At 35.6% G+C, this 17,778-nt stretch overlaps 1 protein-coding gene across 6 annotated transcripts in view; it reads left to right on the top strand.

Moving 5' to 3' along the window:
* UNC13C (unc-13 homolog C) overlaps positions 1 to 17,778 on the top strand; it is a 557,967-nt gene that overhangs the window by 532,471 nt on the left and 7,718 nt on the right. For all 6 annotated transcript variants that reach the window (XM_070236389.1, XM_070236405.1, XM_070236396.1 and 3 more), the window contains 2 exons: positions 12,050 to 12,142; positions 13,681 to 13,840. In XM_070236389.1, coding sequence (XP_070092490.1) covers positions 12,050 to 12,142; positions 13,681 to 13,840 — 253 coding nt within the window. The remainder of the gene's footprint in view (positions 1 to 12,049; positions 12,143 to 13,680; positions 13,841 to 17,778) is intronic.

Here is a 17,778-nt window from a genome sequence, read left to right as displayed (position 1 = left end):
TAATACTATTTATAAATATTTTTAAAACCTATGAAGTAATATGATATTTATAAATATATAATATTTATAGATTGATCAGTAAAGCTATAAAACATTTCAAGGAGTCATAAGTTCTGAATCCATGATAATGGAGAATGGGAACAGGGCGGAGTATTCTTGGGACCTTAACTATTTCTATATTTTATCTCCTTTGTAAAAACTACAAATCAAAATAGAGATGTAGATCATGATAAAACTCTAGGGTTAAACATCCAGTTTATCATTTAAAAGTTATTATCTAAAACCTCACACTTTTAAGCATTATTCTTAACCTTCTTTCAAATTTTGTAACCTTGTGTATTTGGCAAAAATGTACTGAGTACCTCTTATGTTCTAGGCATGGTGTTTGGTACTAATTAATCATTTGTGACCAGGGCAAAGATCTTTTCCTCATGAGCTTATATTTTGGTGGGAAAGACAGACTAAAATCAAACAAATATGTATTACAACATCAGAGAAGCACTACGAAAAAATAAAACAGGGTAAAAACCCCACCCCAAGTTCCTAGCACTGCAGCTGTTTTAACAATAAAAGCAGTTCCCCAGAGGGATTTGGTGGGAAGTGGCCGTTGACTAATTGTTGTGTTGCTCTCCTTGTTTCATTCCTAATCAGATTTAATAATTTTCATGTTTTTCTCTTTCCTTTCATGAAACTTCACATAGTGTAAAAACCTCAGGTGAACTTCAGATCTATTTTTGTACACTTTCTCTATAATTTTAAATTTTTCTTCCCAAGGTTTGTCTTTTTATTCTTCTCTCATTACTGCTAGTGTCTTGCCATTTTATTCTAACACAAGATTGAGTAGAACTTCTGCCATAGCTAATACCCACAACCCCAAGCTTCCAAAACCTCTGTAATTAAGGGAGTGTGATAAGAATCCTGAGCTGCTACAAAGCAAATTTTACACTCCATAATCATCTATTCACAGAATTGTTTTTAACTATTTGAATCCACAATTTTCCTGCAAAGATGGTAACTTGCCTATGTAGCTGTTATGTTATAAGAGAGAATACATCTGTGCAGTGGAAGCCAGACATAGATCAATACCCATTTAGTTTGTTAAGGAAAATCTCCATTGCATATGCCCATAATTTCACTATTTCACCCATAATTTCATTACTTTACCACTGATTCACTTACACAATATTCCAACATTAGAGCTGAGAGAACAAACCTTTCAAAGTTACTTTCCCATTAAAGAGTTCATCCCTTCTTAACATCTGCCTTCCTGTTCAATCCACACATCATTCAAATTTCTGTTCTTGCACTTCTTTTATGGAGCTCCTTAATCATACCAGGCACAAAGATAGTCACTGGGAGTATAAAACTAAGTAAGACCATGCCTGCCCTCACCAACTCAAGTGTAAAAGGAGAAATAATATGCATCTGATGTCCACCTAATAGTTACAATAAAATATATTCTCATATTTAAATGGTGCCAGTGCACACTGCCATGCTTTTTACAACATAACTTCTGCAGTCTTAGGTTCTTTTGGTTTAAATATGTCTCTCTGGTTGAGTTGTCTTCTCTGGAAAGATGTGTGTGTGTGTGCCTGTATTATAAATTTTCTTAACTCTTGAATTTTTAAAAATTACTTTGGGTTTTATTCTCACATGAGAAACAATTTGACTGGATTTAAACTTCTAGGATCATGGACTCTCTCCCTTATAACTTTGTAGGCATTGCTCCTTTTCCTTCTGAATTTTATTTTGTGAGGAAAAATAAAGGCCCTCTGAAATTTGAAATTCTCTCCCTTTTACCCTTGGATGTATTTCTTCTTCCTTCTCCTTCTTCTTTTCTTCTCCTCTTTTTCACTTAGCTATACATGGGTATAGTCTGTGATTTATTAATTTTTCTGAAACAAATTGAACTCTTTAAAAATTCAGGACTCTTTTTAGCTAAAGAAATTTGCTATTATTATTATAATTATTAGATTATGGCTCCATTTTTTATTCTGGTTTCCTCAGGAACATAGTTTCCAGAGATGGGACTCTCCTGAGTCCTTGAGATATCATTGCCCTTTTCTTGTGCTGTAGAATTTTTTTTCAGAAACCCCTCATTGAGTTTTATATGTTTATTCATGCTCACGTAAATCTATTTAAATAATACACTCAGGTAAACTGGATTACTCTAAGCCACTTGTCAACAATCTTTGGTCACTGATAGATCCAACCATTTGAAGCTAGGGGTGCATAGCCCCAGGCCTAACTCTACTCATCTGAACCAGCTCAGTTCCCACTACTACATTTATTGACTTCAACGACTACCAAGACAAAAAGACATGTCCTAAAGCTTTCATCCCTCAAAACGCATCATGCCCTAGTCTCTTCCTGCCAATAATGATGTACCTGGTGTGGCTACCCCCTGCCTTTTGGAAGTAATCTTTCTCATCTTTTTCTCCCCTAGGTAGTAGTGTTTACTGGTAATCATGGTGCATGAACAGATTTTGGAAGAGAGATGCAGACAAGTCAGGGGAAATAGATAGTGACTGACTACATTATAAATAGTTCTCAGGCATTAGTCAGGGCTGAAACTTTAGTTTTCTGATTTTTTCCACTTCTGAGTTTCCAAGCATAAAAAACAGCAGTGATTGACCATATCCACATCTTATATACTTCCAAAATTCTACTATTCTTTGACAGTCTGTCCCATTGTGTGGATTCCAAAAGACCGTTTGAGACAAACTAGTCTGTCAGTGGAAAGAGGCCTTACTGAAAATAAGACCTAACACTGATACTGCCCAGCTATGGGAACTTGTTGACACTTAGCCTCAACTTCTTTGTCTCTAAAACAAAGAGATTAGACCAAATAGTTTCCAAGGTCCCCTCTAGTTCTGACATTCTTTAATTCTAAAAACTATGTATATTTTTCAATCCTAAAATATTTCAAGTTAGGATAACTGAACTTTCCAAAACAGTTCTAAAAGGATATCCAACTAGTGTAGGGACTTACTTCAAGGATTTGACACTTATCTTGAATCTTGATCACTGATTAATTTTTCATCAACACACTTCAGCATGCTATAGCCATGGAAACTTACTGATATAAAGCAGCAATATAAGATGAGTCAATCAGTTTTAAGTGTAAGGATAAGGCACAGAAAGACGTGAAACCAGAGTCCCAGGAGGCAAAATTAATTTAAATATACATTTGAGTGATTACTGTGGAGTTTAATATAAAAAATTACAAATGCAAACTAAATGTTATCACACACAAAAAAAGTAATCTTAAGATATATAAGTATTTTCTGTCTATGTAGTATGTTTTTTGTCTTCGATTTTATATCCTCTTCTGCCTTTTAGTTCAGCAAGATTTTAAACGCCATAAAAAAGACACCAAGACTGAGTTTGCTTTTTTCTCTGTGATGTAAGAAAGATGTGGGGAGAGGGAAAGAAAGGGTAGAAGAGAAGTTATTCAAAGAACATCACAGCATGTGAGAGATCTGAGGTCAAATCTCAGCTTTTTCCACTTAGTGACTTTGGCAAGTAACTACCATCTGGGCCCCAGTTTCCCCATCTATAAATTGTACACAACATGCTTATCAGATCTCAAAGCAACATCTTATACCTAAAGCATTTAGCACAATGTTTTGCACCCATAAGTAGTCAAAAATTGTAGCCGTTATTATTATTACCATGAATACTTCATGTATTAAACAACCTACAGTTAATGAGCAAAGAATGAGGAAGAGACAGGAGGAAAGCACAAGAAGGGATAAGAGGAAGAAAGGGGTTTAAGTCAAGCCACTTCCTGGTTTATTCAACCCCCACCATCTTTGATGATGGCTAACAACTTAGAGAACTGAATAGGGGTAGGTTACTCCCACCTGGAGTCCTAGATCTGAAAGTGGGAGGAGCTGTAGGGCAGGTGGACTCTGATATTGAACTGTGATGTGGGCAGAGGGATCATCCATCATGAATTCTCTACACCCTTCCTTTGTGAGTTTCAGCAAAGGTCCATGGGGACAAATTCAAACCCTTTTGTCAGGGGTTAAGCAGTTTGGCTAACTTGTAAGGATCACTAGAGAGGGTATGATATTTTTCATCTTACATTTTACAGGATGCTACTTGAAGACTTGGGGGTGATTATCAGTTTAAAACGTTACATGAATAATCATTACTAAATGTGTATAAGATTATTCATTCCCTCACAGAATGTACTAAAGTTATGTTGGGTGAAAGACTAACTCTATTAGGGTGCTTATATAATACTGTATCATAATCTGATAGTAATCAAGTTCTTTTATCCTCAAAAGTTGCTTTTCTGAAAAGGACATCAAATAACACAATCAGTTCTTTCATCCTCCTGCCCTTTGCCATTGTTTACTCATATGAGCGCTACTCATTCCTGGACTGGAAAGTTTGGTACTCATGACCCAATAATGTTGGTGACAAAGGACACATTCTAGACACCCAGATGTTGATTTGAGGCACAATAGTCTAATTTCCATGGATTTAGAATAGACAAGATTATGTAACAGCCATAGCCTCTGATTAAATTTTTAAGTGCTCATAAAAGTTGTTAAATAAATTAATAAAAAGCACCATATTAGATTATTTTCATATTTCGTTCTATGGGAAATGGAAATCGCTTACATGTTGGTTTTTTTTCTCTTTTTGGAAAATAACTGCCTGGTTGATAGATAGTTTCTTAAACTTGAAAATGCTTTTGCTCAATTCCATGTTTATCCTGGGATAGGCAATTGACAGATTTCATTACGCACCAAGGCTGCAGAATCAGATTCAACGCTGTAGTCAAGCAAACCCACCAAATGGGAGGAAAAATGTGTGGTACAACATAACACACACATAACTCACATCTGACTGAATTAAGTAGCTTCTATACCTTCTGCATCTGCAAAAAATATTAAATGAATCAATTCAAATATATGTACAGACAGTCCTCACTTCGCATAGTAAAGCAAGACCGTAAAAATAACTGCAAACTGAAACTGCAAAGCAATCTTGCTAATTAATGGGAAAAATTATGATTCTACCTTCATTTTTAAAAATATTTCGTCAAAAGAAACAAGTACTAACTTTTTTACTGTTATAAATGTATAGGGAAATGAAAAAATAGTAAAACATTTCTTTAATACACTGTAATTGGAAACCTTAGAATCATTGAGAATTAAAGTGTTTCATTTGTTTTTACAATCTTATCAAGAGTAGTTTGATCAGTGCTTGCCTTTATGTTCTCATCATATAACTATAAAGAGTGAACATCTTTTCTATGTCTTGGTGGATTGTAATACTCCTTCCAAAGTTTGGATCAATTACTGATAATTTATCCTTTCTCCTTTCAATGTTATAACATATCTCAGAGTTCCTTTAAGGTGAAGTTTTTCTCCAATGTCACTTCCACTAGGACATATTCATCTTCTTCCTCATTTATGCCAATAAGTTCACCTTCACTAAGTTCCTTGGCTGCTTCTCTAGAGTCTCTCCATTGGCAGCGGTGTCAATATTCCCAGGGTCAGTAATTTTTCTATTAACTCATTTACATTCCATGCAAATTTCACTCCAGAATTTATCACTTTGTTTCTTTGCTACACTTTCATCTTTGCTGGCCAATTCCCACTTTTGATTATGCATATTTGAAAGACATCACATGGGTGTATCACTGGGAAACAAGTGGCAACACACCTACACACTTTGCTGTGTGTGAACTGAACAGATGCACAGTGACCAACCATCAACAGACTTTGCAAGAAGTGATGTGATTGGTCCTTGATGATGACACATACCTGTTATTTAGTGATTCGATCTGTGATTTGTGGACTAAAAATCTAGCAGGAAAGTTTGTACTTTATGCAATGATACACACTTAATATACTAAGATAACTGAAATTTGAATGTGTCGTTGGGAGACAGGTGTTATTTAACTAAACCACGGGAACCAAAATTCAGGCATATTGACACCATGCAAAGTGAAGACTACTTGCATGTTTAATCAATGAATAAATATATATTGGTCATTGAATATATATCAAAAGAATATTTGTAAGTTTATTATATGAATGAGAGATAAGTGTGGATTACTAATATTAGTAGAGGTTTCCCATCATTATGGAATGTAGTTAAGAAGAAAAAATCTGCATACTTAACTACAATAGGAGGGATAACAAGAGCTCTAAGGAGTGATGAACAATGGGCCATGAAAACATAAACCTGGAGTTCTAAAATGACAATTAAGAATAGCATGACTATGAGGAAAAAATTGCAATAATGATAAACCCTTTTAAATCAATTGCTTCTACTCATAATTGTCAGAAAACTATTATGTTCCTAGTTCCACTCTTCTAGGGTTGTGCCGCATTAAGCAGTCAGTTCTCAAGACTACATTTGACTTGATTGAGCAGTAAATTTCACAATTGGTGCTAGAAAAGGAAATGTGTATTTTGAGAGTTTAGTAAATGTTTCTACCCAGGAGGTTTCACAGAAGTGTTCAGGCACTGCTGACTATATAAGTATGATTTTTAATGTGTGTTTTTTCCTCCAATGAAACCCTCCATATCTCTAGAAAATACGCAAACACATGCGGAGCTAGGATGTACAAGTGGAAGACTATAGAAAAACAATTTGGAAAAGGGTAAAACTTGTATTTATATATTTAAAGAACACCCTTTAAAAGGTTTTAGGCACATTTCTCTAGCTGTTGGTTGTTTTAAAAGAGCATAAATCTTTTCCTGCATAACTAAGAGCACCAAAGAGAAATTGTTCTCCTAATTAGAATTTTCTATTTCCTACCATAGAAATCTCTCAAATCCTAACACCACAATTAAAGTCTTTAAATTACCTTGGTGATTAGAAACTCACACGAAAAAATGACACCTCCTCGTGAGTGCTTTGATGGAAGGCTCTTCTCATTTACAAATATGTTAAATCAATAACTTGCCTATCATTTCTTCATGTTTACTATGGGCAGAAAACAGCCATTGCTACATTACTGCATATAATAGCACATATAAGACCACCCCTAAAAGTCTTAACCACAAATCTGGGAACTGAGCAGGCTCTGATTTTAGAACAAAAACAAAGACAAATATACAGCTTGAATGCATTTTCAGTGTTGCTGAGAGGCCTTTTCTCATTAAAGGTGATTTCAACAGTAGTTAAATATACAAACTAACAAAAAAATCTTTATTAATCAAGAAAACTCATTTCACTGAATTCTTGCTTAATCAAAGGTTTTACACCATAGAGGGAGGAGTTTTTCCTATTAGACACGTGCGGACTCTTAAAAACCTGCCATCGTTATTGTACTCAACCCAGAAAGTCTTAGTGGAGAAAGAAGGAATTCCAAAGTTGTTGGGAAAAACTCCAGTCACTCTGGAGTTTTCTTCTTGCAGTCTTTCATTTGGATAACATAATATCCATAGATTTTTTCCATAATTTTTATATGTGGGCATTATGCGTGAATCTTCAAGAGATTTAGTAACTTTGAAACACTCTTAAGAATTGAATCATTATCATAATAAACTTGGATCCACTTACTAGACAGCTGTTGCTAGACAGCAAGGCACATAATATTCTTTTTTTTTTCTTTTTGAGGAAGATTAGTACTGAGCTAACATCTGCTGCCAATCCTCCTCTTTTTGCTGAGGAAGACTCTACTTTATGTGTGGGATGCCTGTCACAGCATGGCTTGACAAGCAGTGTGTAGGTTCGCACTGGGGATCTGAACCGGCAAACCCTGGGCCGCCTAAGTGGAACGTGTGAACTTAACCACTGCACCACTGGGTCAGCCCCTACATTTTTTTTAAATTATCTCTTTTTAGTCTCACCATAATACTACCAGGAAGGTGGTTTTATCCCCACTTTATAAATAAGGAAATGAAAGTTCATAGAATTTTAATTAACTATTAATGAGTGACTGAGACCAGATTCATAATCAGGGAAGTCTGATTCCATCGTCCAGGGTTTTTGCACTATGTCATAGTATTTGAGGAAATCAAGAATATAATTACAGATTATTTATAGAATAACAAAAATCAAAGAATTTTATAGCAGAGGTATTTGGACAGGGTTCCACAGGACAACGGAGTAAGGATGTTGCAAATATGTAGTTTGTCTTGATGAAAACATGAAAGTTTAGGAGAATTAGGGTCAAGAGAACAGCATGGACCACCAGGGCAGATGAAGCAAAGGTGATCAAAGCATCCTAGTGAAGGGCTGGGTTTTCGCCTTGATTCATGGTATAATGAGATGCAAGTGTGAGGCTTTCCAAAAGAGAATGGGGTGATGAGAATGATCCATCTTTTAACAGATGAAATCTTTTCAAAAAATAAATCTGACTGTGCCACTCATGGTCAAAAACTTAAGAGACTTCTCAGCAGCTGTAGGATAATGTGTAAAGACTTTTAAATGTCATTCAAAGTACCAACATTTTTTCTAATGTTTCCTCTTGCTACTCTGTGTATGCTCTATCCATACTGAAATAATTGCAATTTCGAGGACACACTATTCTGTTTTATGCATCCACATGTGCACACATACAGAAAAGCCTCCCTAAGCATTTTCTCCTCTGAGAAATCCATAATGATAACCATTGCTAAGTAGAGAGTGTCCATATTTTAAGCCCTTCCACCCCCAAATTGTCTCAATATTCCACAAAACCTAAGAGTATTAGGAAACTACTAGAAGCATATCCATTAAAGTTATGAGCAAATCAAAAACAGTAACTTGATTAATCAAGGTTCTAGAAGGACTCAGATGGCACACCCAAATTAAGAGTATTTAAGGAGGATTTAATAAAGGAACTATGTACAAAGGTACGGGCAGGATATAAGAAAACCATAAGGAACTAACCACCTTGCAACAAAAGTAACAAGGGCGAGGGGGACGAAGCTACTGGAGCCACGAGAGAGACTGTCACCTAGTAAAGGCTACTTGAAGAAGTTATGATTTTTGGTTAAAGAATTCAGCCAGCAAAAGGTGACCCCACAGGAAGGAGACTAAACAAATAAATATCTGACCTGCCTCTCCTCTTTCCTTCCTATCTCTTGCCAAGACTTTCCTTTGGCCAAACACAACTAGATACTAAAGTATAGAAGTTACCACTGAAATTGTACATACAGATCAGTCTCTGAGGGCAGAGGGCAGAGTGGAGAAGGGTAGAATGTGAATTTGGAGAGCCAAGTGGAGGATAACAAGCACATCTACTTTTAAACCTATCATATAGTATTAGAAGTATTAGCCAATAAAATTAGCCAAAGCAAACAATAAGCGGTATAGAAACTGGGAAAAAAAGTTAAATGTTTCATTGATTGAAGATAATATGATTGTATACCTGCAAAACTCAAAAGGATCAAGTGAAAATCTTTGATTAAAAAATTCAGTCAGTTGGCTGGATAAGAAAATTAATGTGCAAAAATCACTAGCCTTCCTATTATACAACATAATGGAAGAAATTGTTTCATTTAAAATAGGATATAATACACAGGAATAAACTTTTTAAAATGTGCAATATTCACTTAAAAATATAAAACATAGTTGAAGTACACAAAAGGATATTTGAACAATGGAAAGATATAGTCTATTCTTGAATAGGAAGACATATCATAAGGATATCACAAATTGAGGGATAATATGAAACTATTTTATTTTTTGCAAAAAATGTTATTAACTTCTCTTGTGAGACCCACTTTTTACTGCATAGACACCTTCCTTACTGATATCACAGCCGAGGTCCACACTATAGTAGTTATTTTCACTATTAGAAAGTTATTCGGGGTTTTAAGACCTCTGCCTGCTCACATTAAAGCTTTAATCCCTTATTGGATTCAAAGCTCTCCTCTCTTCACAAGCAGGCAAATGTAACATTAGCATTAGGAGGAGGAGGAGGAGAAGGCGTGGGTTTCTCTCCTGTGTACTCTTTCTCTTCCTCCTGGTAGTAGTTTCCCTGGTGTTGAGGAGATAGGAAAGAGAGGAAAAAGATAACTTTATTAAACTTCGCTGGTGAGGACTAGTGGTCATTATCTATTTGATTAGTGTTAAGCGCTGCTCTAGTTCATTGTCTTTGAGGAAGTAAAAGCTTGATAGAGCTGGCTGGTATGAGACTCATTTCCAAATAGCTCCCTGGGGGCATTGATGGACTCTTCCAAGGCTGAAGACTTGGTCACTTATTCCTGCTGCACCTCACCTGGTACCAGCATGCCACAGTCCTCTGAGGTGCTTTTCCTTTTTGCCCCATCTGTGATAATGCCTGACAAGACCAAAGCCCATGATCCTGTCTTCCCTCTCTTGTCCCCAATTCTGGCACTTCAAGTCCATTCAGGAACCATCTCCCATACTTGTTAGCAACCATGAATTTAAAGAACTGGTCCTGGCACACTCTGCGGCTGGTTGCTCCTCACTTGGCCATGCTCAGGTCATGCTGTCTGCTAAGTAGACAAGCAATCCAGAAATGAAATGCCTGTATTGCTGACACTCCCAGAGTTTAGGAGTGTTTCTCTTGGAGTTTTCTTCCCTTCACCTGAGGAAAAGGAAACATTTCCCCTCTTCCCTTCCCATGGAACAATGACTAGCCCCTTTGCTAATGCCCAAAGTGATCACATTCTATCTTTTAATCCTGTTATTATCAGATGACTGGGGTAGGGGGAGAGGGGTCATTGTGGAGAACTGGCTCGACAGCAGGTCCTGTTGAGAGGTTCTGGCCCAAATCCAGTGATTCTCCGAGGTTAGAAATTGAAAGTTTCTTAAAATCTTTTTTTTTCAGCTTTGGTCATTAGCCATTTATTTGACAAAATAAGATTCTTGTTAATTTTACATGTTGTATATGAGAGTGTTAACTGTTAAAATCTCTATGGGCAAAATTAAAATTTCACCTACCTTTGACAAATAAATTTCACTTCTAAAGCTTATACTAGAAAGAGATTTGTAAATATGAAAAATAATTATTCATTATAGTTTGTAATAGCAAGGGATTGAAAACAACCAAAATATGGTTAAATAAATTATGGTATATTCAGATAATGGAATAAAGGCTAAACATTATTTTAAGTGCTTTAAATAGTTTAATCTTGCAAATATTTGTAAACAGCTCAGTGATTCATTTTCAAGCAAGTACTCATTGAACATTTACTTTGTAGTTAATGCTGTGATATTCCAGGGTATATTAAAGAATGAGGGGTAGCATTATACATACTGAAATAAAATTATCTCCATTATATGTTTTTAGGTGAAAAGGTAAAGGATAGCACATGTGCTTCTATTTGTGGAAAAAATTTATATGTTAATAAACGATATGTTGATAAATGTGTATATAGTGAGAGGTCGGTGATATTATCCTCATTTTACAAAGGAGAAAACTGAGACTTGAGAATAGAGCAAATTCTGATCACAGAACCAGTAGTGGCATAACTATGATTTGAATTCAAGTTTATCTGACCCCAAATCACAGGCACTTTCCAATACAACATGTTTGACCCTTGACTAACACTTACCAAGGTAGAACTGACTACTCTTTTTTATGCCATCACTAGGCCTTGAAAATATACCTATTATAGAACTTATCCCACTATATTACAGCAATATGTTTATGTGTTGGTCTCTCCTGGCCAACTGTGGGCTTCATGAGGGCAGATGCTCTATAGAGCCATCTTTGTGTCCCCCGTGCTCTGGTATGGAACATTGTAGAAAAGCTCTTAACAAAGAATTGAAAAGCAATGACATATTTTTGTATGTAAACAATGATACAGCTTTGTTAAGTGTCCAGTAAGACAACTACTAGTTCTTCTAACAATAATAATACTAAGAGGGTATCTTATATATTTGAGGACCATATGAAATTTTAGCTCAATGGGTTAAATGTGATTTTTACCCAAGCCTCAAACTGGCATAGCAAATTTACTTTAGTGAACATTTATCAATACTTATCATGTGCTAATAACAAAAAGAACTATTCATGTCCATGAAAATACTTTAAAGTCCCTTATGCTGAGAATGTAGATGTCCATTACTAAGCAGTCTGAAAGTTCAGGCCAGTAAACTTCTGCTTATTTTGCAGGTCGCTCCTCCAAAGATTCAGTGGGTCAGATATCTGTTCATGTGGACATCACCCCCACCCCAGGAACTGGAGAGCATAAAGTCACTGTAAAAGGTATATTTCAGGTCCAGATAGATCAAACAGTTTATTAGACTATGACCTCTGCAATAATATTGAAAACGTAATTTTATTCTTAGATTTCTGTTCTTAAAAATGCATATTAAATGATTTTAGGGCATGCTCAAATTTCTTCATGAAACCAGAACTTGTGTTTCAAAGCTGAAAAAATCAGTGGCACAGATATTTAGCCTTTATTATTTGAAATGTCAAAATGGTTTAAATACATTGGTGATTACATATCAACCTGTACACATTGAACATTTTCTCTGTGGTTGATGCTATGGTGTACATTGAACTTTAGTGCTGTGGTTGGCTCCATAATTTGTCAATCAAATTTTAGATGTTAAGTCAGTATGTTCTTACTATTCACATAATCTACCTCCTTCATTTTCTATGTGATCGTCAACAACTGGCTTGATTTTTTTTTTTGTAATAAGTGGTTCAAGCTATTGGTTGCATATTGTAAAAACGTAATTTGAATGCAGGAGACATTTCAAAGGTGAAATTTAATGGTTAAAATTTTGCCTAATAGAAAAATATTCTATTTTTATATTATTATAGATTTAGTCACTTTAATCAAAACTATGTCCTTCTAATATATTTTAAAATTTCATTATCTAAGGTATCTTTGTATTGTAAAAGTAACACTTCTATAGTCTATAATAACATTGTGTACAGTATCAGTAAGCATGCAGATAAGTGGGCATGCCTATACATGCCAGTGTCCTTAAATATTTTTGAAAAATATTTTACCACTATATATCAAATGCCCAAAGTTTTATGAACCTTTTGCATGAGCAGTTTTAGTTACAAGACATTTCCTTAAGGATATCATCACCAAAAAATGGGAAAAGGTATACATACGAGAATATACATTTAAGAATTTTTTATGATGCCTGAAATTAGGAAACAGCCATAATGTTTAAAAATAAGTGATTGGTTAAATATAAGATGGTATATCGATATAGTGAAATACCTGCAGTTGGAAAATATATAATGAATTAGAAAGATATCCATGATGGACTTAAAACATAAAGCTACTTAAAGAGTGCAATGCATTATGATCCCATTTTATGTATAAAGTAATTAAATATTGAAAACATACACACCAAATATTAACAGTCATTTCCTCTGAGTGATAAAGTTAGAGACTTTTATTTTAATCTATTTTCTATTTTCTAAATATTTCGTGATGAACATATCTTAATTTTAATATGAAAATTATCATGTTTTAACTAATTTTCATTAGTAATGAATGTCATTTCAATTACAGTTAACTTTTTGCCACACCAATGCCACACAACTTAGAGCTAAATGCCCCATCAAGTGTGCATTCCAGAGAGTAAATTATTTTTTCTTCAAGGATACATTCTTGTCAATGGGATTAGAGTGCTATCAAATGCAACTTATGGCTTCACACATCATTTTTAAAAATAAAAAGTCACTCTCTGGACTAAAGGGAGAGGCTAAGATTCCACATATTTGTTTGCTAACACTTCGCATTCCTTTCCTTTTTCCTTTTTGTTTTTTAGTGATTGCTATTAATGACCTAAACTGGCAGACCACCGCAATGTTTCGCCCCTTTGTGGAAGTTTGTATACTGGGACCCAACCTTGGAGACAAGAAGAGAAAACAAGGCACAAAGACAAAAAGCAACACGTGGTCACCAAAGTACAATGAAACATTTCAGTTGTAAGTCATGACCCAACTCATTTATTCAACCAGGCAATGCCCATAGTACAGCTAAACTTATTGAGGGATTCAGGATAGAAATGGCACCAGGCTTTGCTAAGGAAAGCAAAACCTATAGGTTTCAGTATTCCTGTTGATCACTGATCCAAGGCAAATGAAGAAGACTATGTTTTTAGTTCCCTTCCATTCACTCAGTATCTGTTCAATGCCTGCCATGTAACAGGAAATATTATACGCATTGGGTATATATAATAGGAGATCTCTGCTCTCTAGAGATGAGGAACATATGACAAACAAAATCACACATAAACAAAGTTTATCATATGATAGTGAGTACTATGCAGAGAATTAAAACAGAGTGATGTAAGAGAGGGATTGGTCAGCTGCTTAGATTGGGTCTTCAGGGGCACCTTTCTCAGCACGTGACTTTTAAATTTAAACCTGAGAAAATAAATAACCAGTCTCGCAAGGAAGAAGGTTGAGAGCATTTCAGGCCAAGCAAAATTGCTAGTGCAAGGACTCTAAGGCAGGAGCATGTCTGGCATATTTAAGAAACAGTATATAGTGGGCAAGGGAGTGAGATGAAATGAGTTTGCATAGGTGTTCAGGGTATAGGTACCCATGACAGAGGGCTTCACAGTCAGGGTAAAGGAGAGTAAGTTACAGTCTAAGTTCAATAGGAAGCCTTGAAGGATTTTCAGATGAGGGGATGAACAATCTGACTTGTATCTTTAAATTATTAATCTGTTTGCTTTAGAGAGAAATAATTAGAGGGAAGCAAGACCAAACATGTAAAGACAAGTTAAAAGACTATTGCAATAGTCCAGGCAAGAGGTAATAGTGACTGACCAGATGGTAATAGGGAAATAGAAGTAAGGAGTAGAGAGATAGAAAGAAGTGGAAAGACTCTGAATATGTATTGGAAATAGACTCTACAGGCATACCAGAGATACTGCAGGTTCGGTTTCAAACCACTACAATAAAGCAAATATCACAATAAAGTGAGTCACATGAATTTTTTTGTTTCCAGTGCATATAAAAGCTATGTTTACATTATACTATAGTCTATTAAGTGTACACTAGCATTATGTCTAAAAAACAATGTACACACCTTAATTTAAAAATACTTTATTGCCAAAAAAATGCTGACCATCATCTAAGACTTCAGTGAATCATAATCTTTTTGCTGGTAGAGGGTCTTGTAAAAAACACAATATCCATGAAGTGCAATAAAGCAAAGCACAATAAAACAAGGTATTCCTGTATAGAAATTGCAGTGGATTGAAGGCAGAACACAGAAGAAAGAATGTGTAAGTCAGGTTCCTGAGAACACTCAATTCAAAGATGTGAGAATAGATGGACTACAAGCAATAGTGATGTAACCTGGAGCTAGAAGTAGCCATAGGATTACCCCTACTGAGCCTGAAGGAAGGAGAGGAAGAGCTATTTCTAAAATTGGGAAAACAAAAATTTCATGTGTAGTCAGCCACCTTAAAAGGAGCAGTGGCCAAAGAGCTTGCCTGCAGACTCACTAACCCTGGGACCCAGTGCAAAAGTAGTAGTTTAAAAATAGCCTAGTCCATATGTGAATAACATTCAATTGCTAACCTTAAAGCATCTGCCAGAGGGGTAGAATCCTATTGGGATTCTCTCCAGGTACAAAGTCACTGGCAGACCCATTTTTATTTCTTCCCTCTACCTTGCTAAAGCTGGTGCTAGCAGGCACCATTTTTGCACTCTCACTCTAACCTTCTAGTGGTAGTAGGCAAGTGCCCCACCTACCTGCATCACACCCCCAGCCCCACCAAAAGCAGCAGGGATGCAACCCCCTAGCACTGCTTCCCACAGCCCCACCACAGGCAGTGGGCAAGCACCCCACCCCACCCCACCATGCAACTTCCAATGTCCCTGCCAGAGCCAGTGGGCATATGCCACCTACACAGGGGATGCCCCTTGAGTGCCAGGCTCTGGTGGCCAGGAAGTATTGCATTTCTGGACCCCATGGGTCAGAAACAATTGGAGGGACAGTTCAAGAGACAAGCAAGAACTCAGGAAAGGATAAGGTTCATCTTCTATATAGGGCTACTCCTTCAAGACTTGGAGAGATAGCTGTTTCACCTAATATATAGAAACAGAGAGTCAAGCAAAATTAGGACATGGAGGAATATGTTCCAAACTAAAAAACAAGATAAACACCTGAAAAAAAAAAAACCTTACTTAATGAAGTGGAGATAATTTACTTCATAAAAAATTGAAAGTAATGGTCATACGGATGCTTAGTGAACTTGGGAGAAAAATGAATGAACATAGTGAGAACTTCAAAAAGGAAACAGAAAATATAAGAAAGTACCAAACAGAAGTCACAGAGCTGAAGAATACCTAAACCAAAAAATACACTAGAGTGGTTCAACAGCAGACAAGATGAAACGAAAGAAAGAATCAGTGAGCTGGAAGACAGGGCAGTGGAACTTACCAAAACAGAACAGCAAAAAGAAAAAACAATTTTAAAAAGTGAAGATAGCTTAAGGAAACTTTGGGACAACATCAAGTGAAATGACATTCACATTATGGGGCTCCTAGAAGGAGCAGAGAGAAAGGAGCAGAAAACTTATTTGAAAAAATAATGGCTGAAAACTTCCCTAACCTGAGGAAGAAAATAAGCATCTAGATCCAGGAAGCTAAGAAAGTTCCAAACAAGATAAACTCAAAGATATCCACACCAAGATACACTGTAATTAAAATCTCAAAAGTTAAAGAAAAAGAGAGAATCTTAAAAGCAGCAAGAGGAAAACAACTTGTTACATACAGGGGAACCCATAAGAAATTATCAGCAGATTTCTCAGCAGAAACTTTGCAGGCTAGCAGGGAGTGGCAAGATATATTTCAAAGTGATGAAAGAAAAATAAAAACTTCTGACCAAGAATACTCTACCCAGCAAGGTTACCCTGCAAAAGTGAAGGAGACAGAAAGAGCTTCCAGACAAGCAAAAGCCAAAGGAGTTCATCACCACTGATTGGGCCTTACAAGAAATGTTAAAAGAACTTCTTTAAGCTGAAAAAAAAATGCCACTAATTAGCAACAAGAAAACATATCAAAGTAAAAATCTCACTAGTATAAGTAAATATAGAATAAATGAAGTGAATTAATCACTTACAAAGCTAGTATGAAAGTTAAAAGACAAAAGTAGTAAAAAAAAAAAAAAAAAGAAAAAACTACAACTACCATACTTAAGGGATATACAAAATCAAAGGATGTAAAATGTGACACCAAAAACATAAAACGTGGGGAGGGAGGAGTAAAAATGCAGAGTTTTAGAATGCATTAAAATTTAACATGATGCTATCAGCTTAAAATAGACTGCTGTATATATAGGCTGTTATATGTGAGCCTCATTGTATCCACAAAGCAAAAACGCATAATAGATACACAAAAGATAATGAGGAAGAAATGTAAGCATATTCTAAAAAGTCATTAAGCACAAGGGAAGAAAGCAAGAGAACAAAAAAGAAACAGAAACACAGAGAACATAAAGGAACTACAAAATAGCCAGAAAACAATAAAATGGCAATAAGTACATACCTATCAATAATTACTTTAAATATAAATGGACTACATTCTCCAATGAAAATATAGACTGGATGAATTGATAACAACAACAAGAAAAAAAGACCCATCTATATGCTGCCTACAAGAGACTCATCTCAGATGTAAAGACACACAGAGGCTGAAAGTGAAGGGATGGAAAAAGTTGCTTTGTGCAAATGGAAACCTAAAGAAAGTGGAGTAGCTATACTTATATCAAATGAAATAGACTTTAAAACAAAAACAATGTAATAAAAGACAAAGATGGGCATTACTTAATGATAAAGTGGTCAATCCAACAAGAAAATATAACATTTGTAAATATTTGACATAGGAGCACCTAAACACATAAAAAC

Source organism: Equus caballus, chromosome 1 (genome assembly GCF_041296265.1).
Source record: "Equus caballus isolate H_3958 breed thoroughbred chromosome 1, TB-T2T, whole genome shotgun sequence".
NCBI classification, from domain to species: domain Eukaryota; kingdom Metazoa; phylum Chordata; class Mammalia; order Perissodactyla; family Equidae; genus Equus; species Equus caballus.
This window is presented reverse-complemented; position numbering and strand designations above follow the sequence as displayed.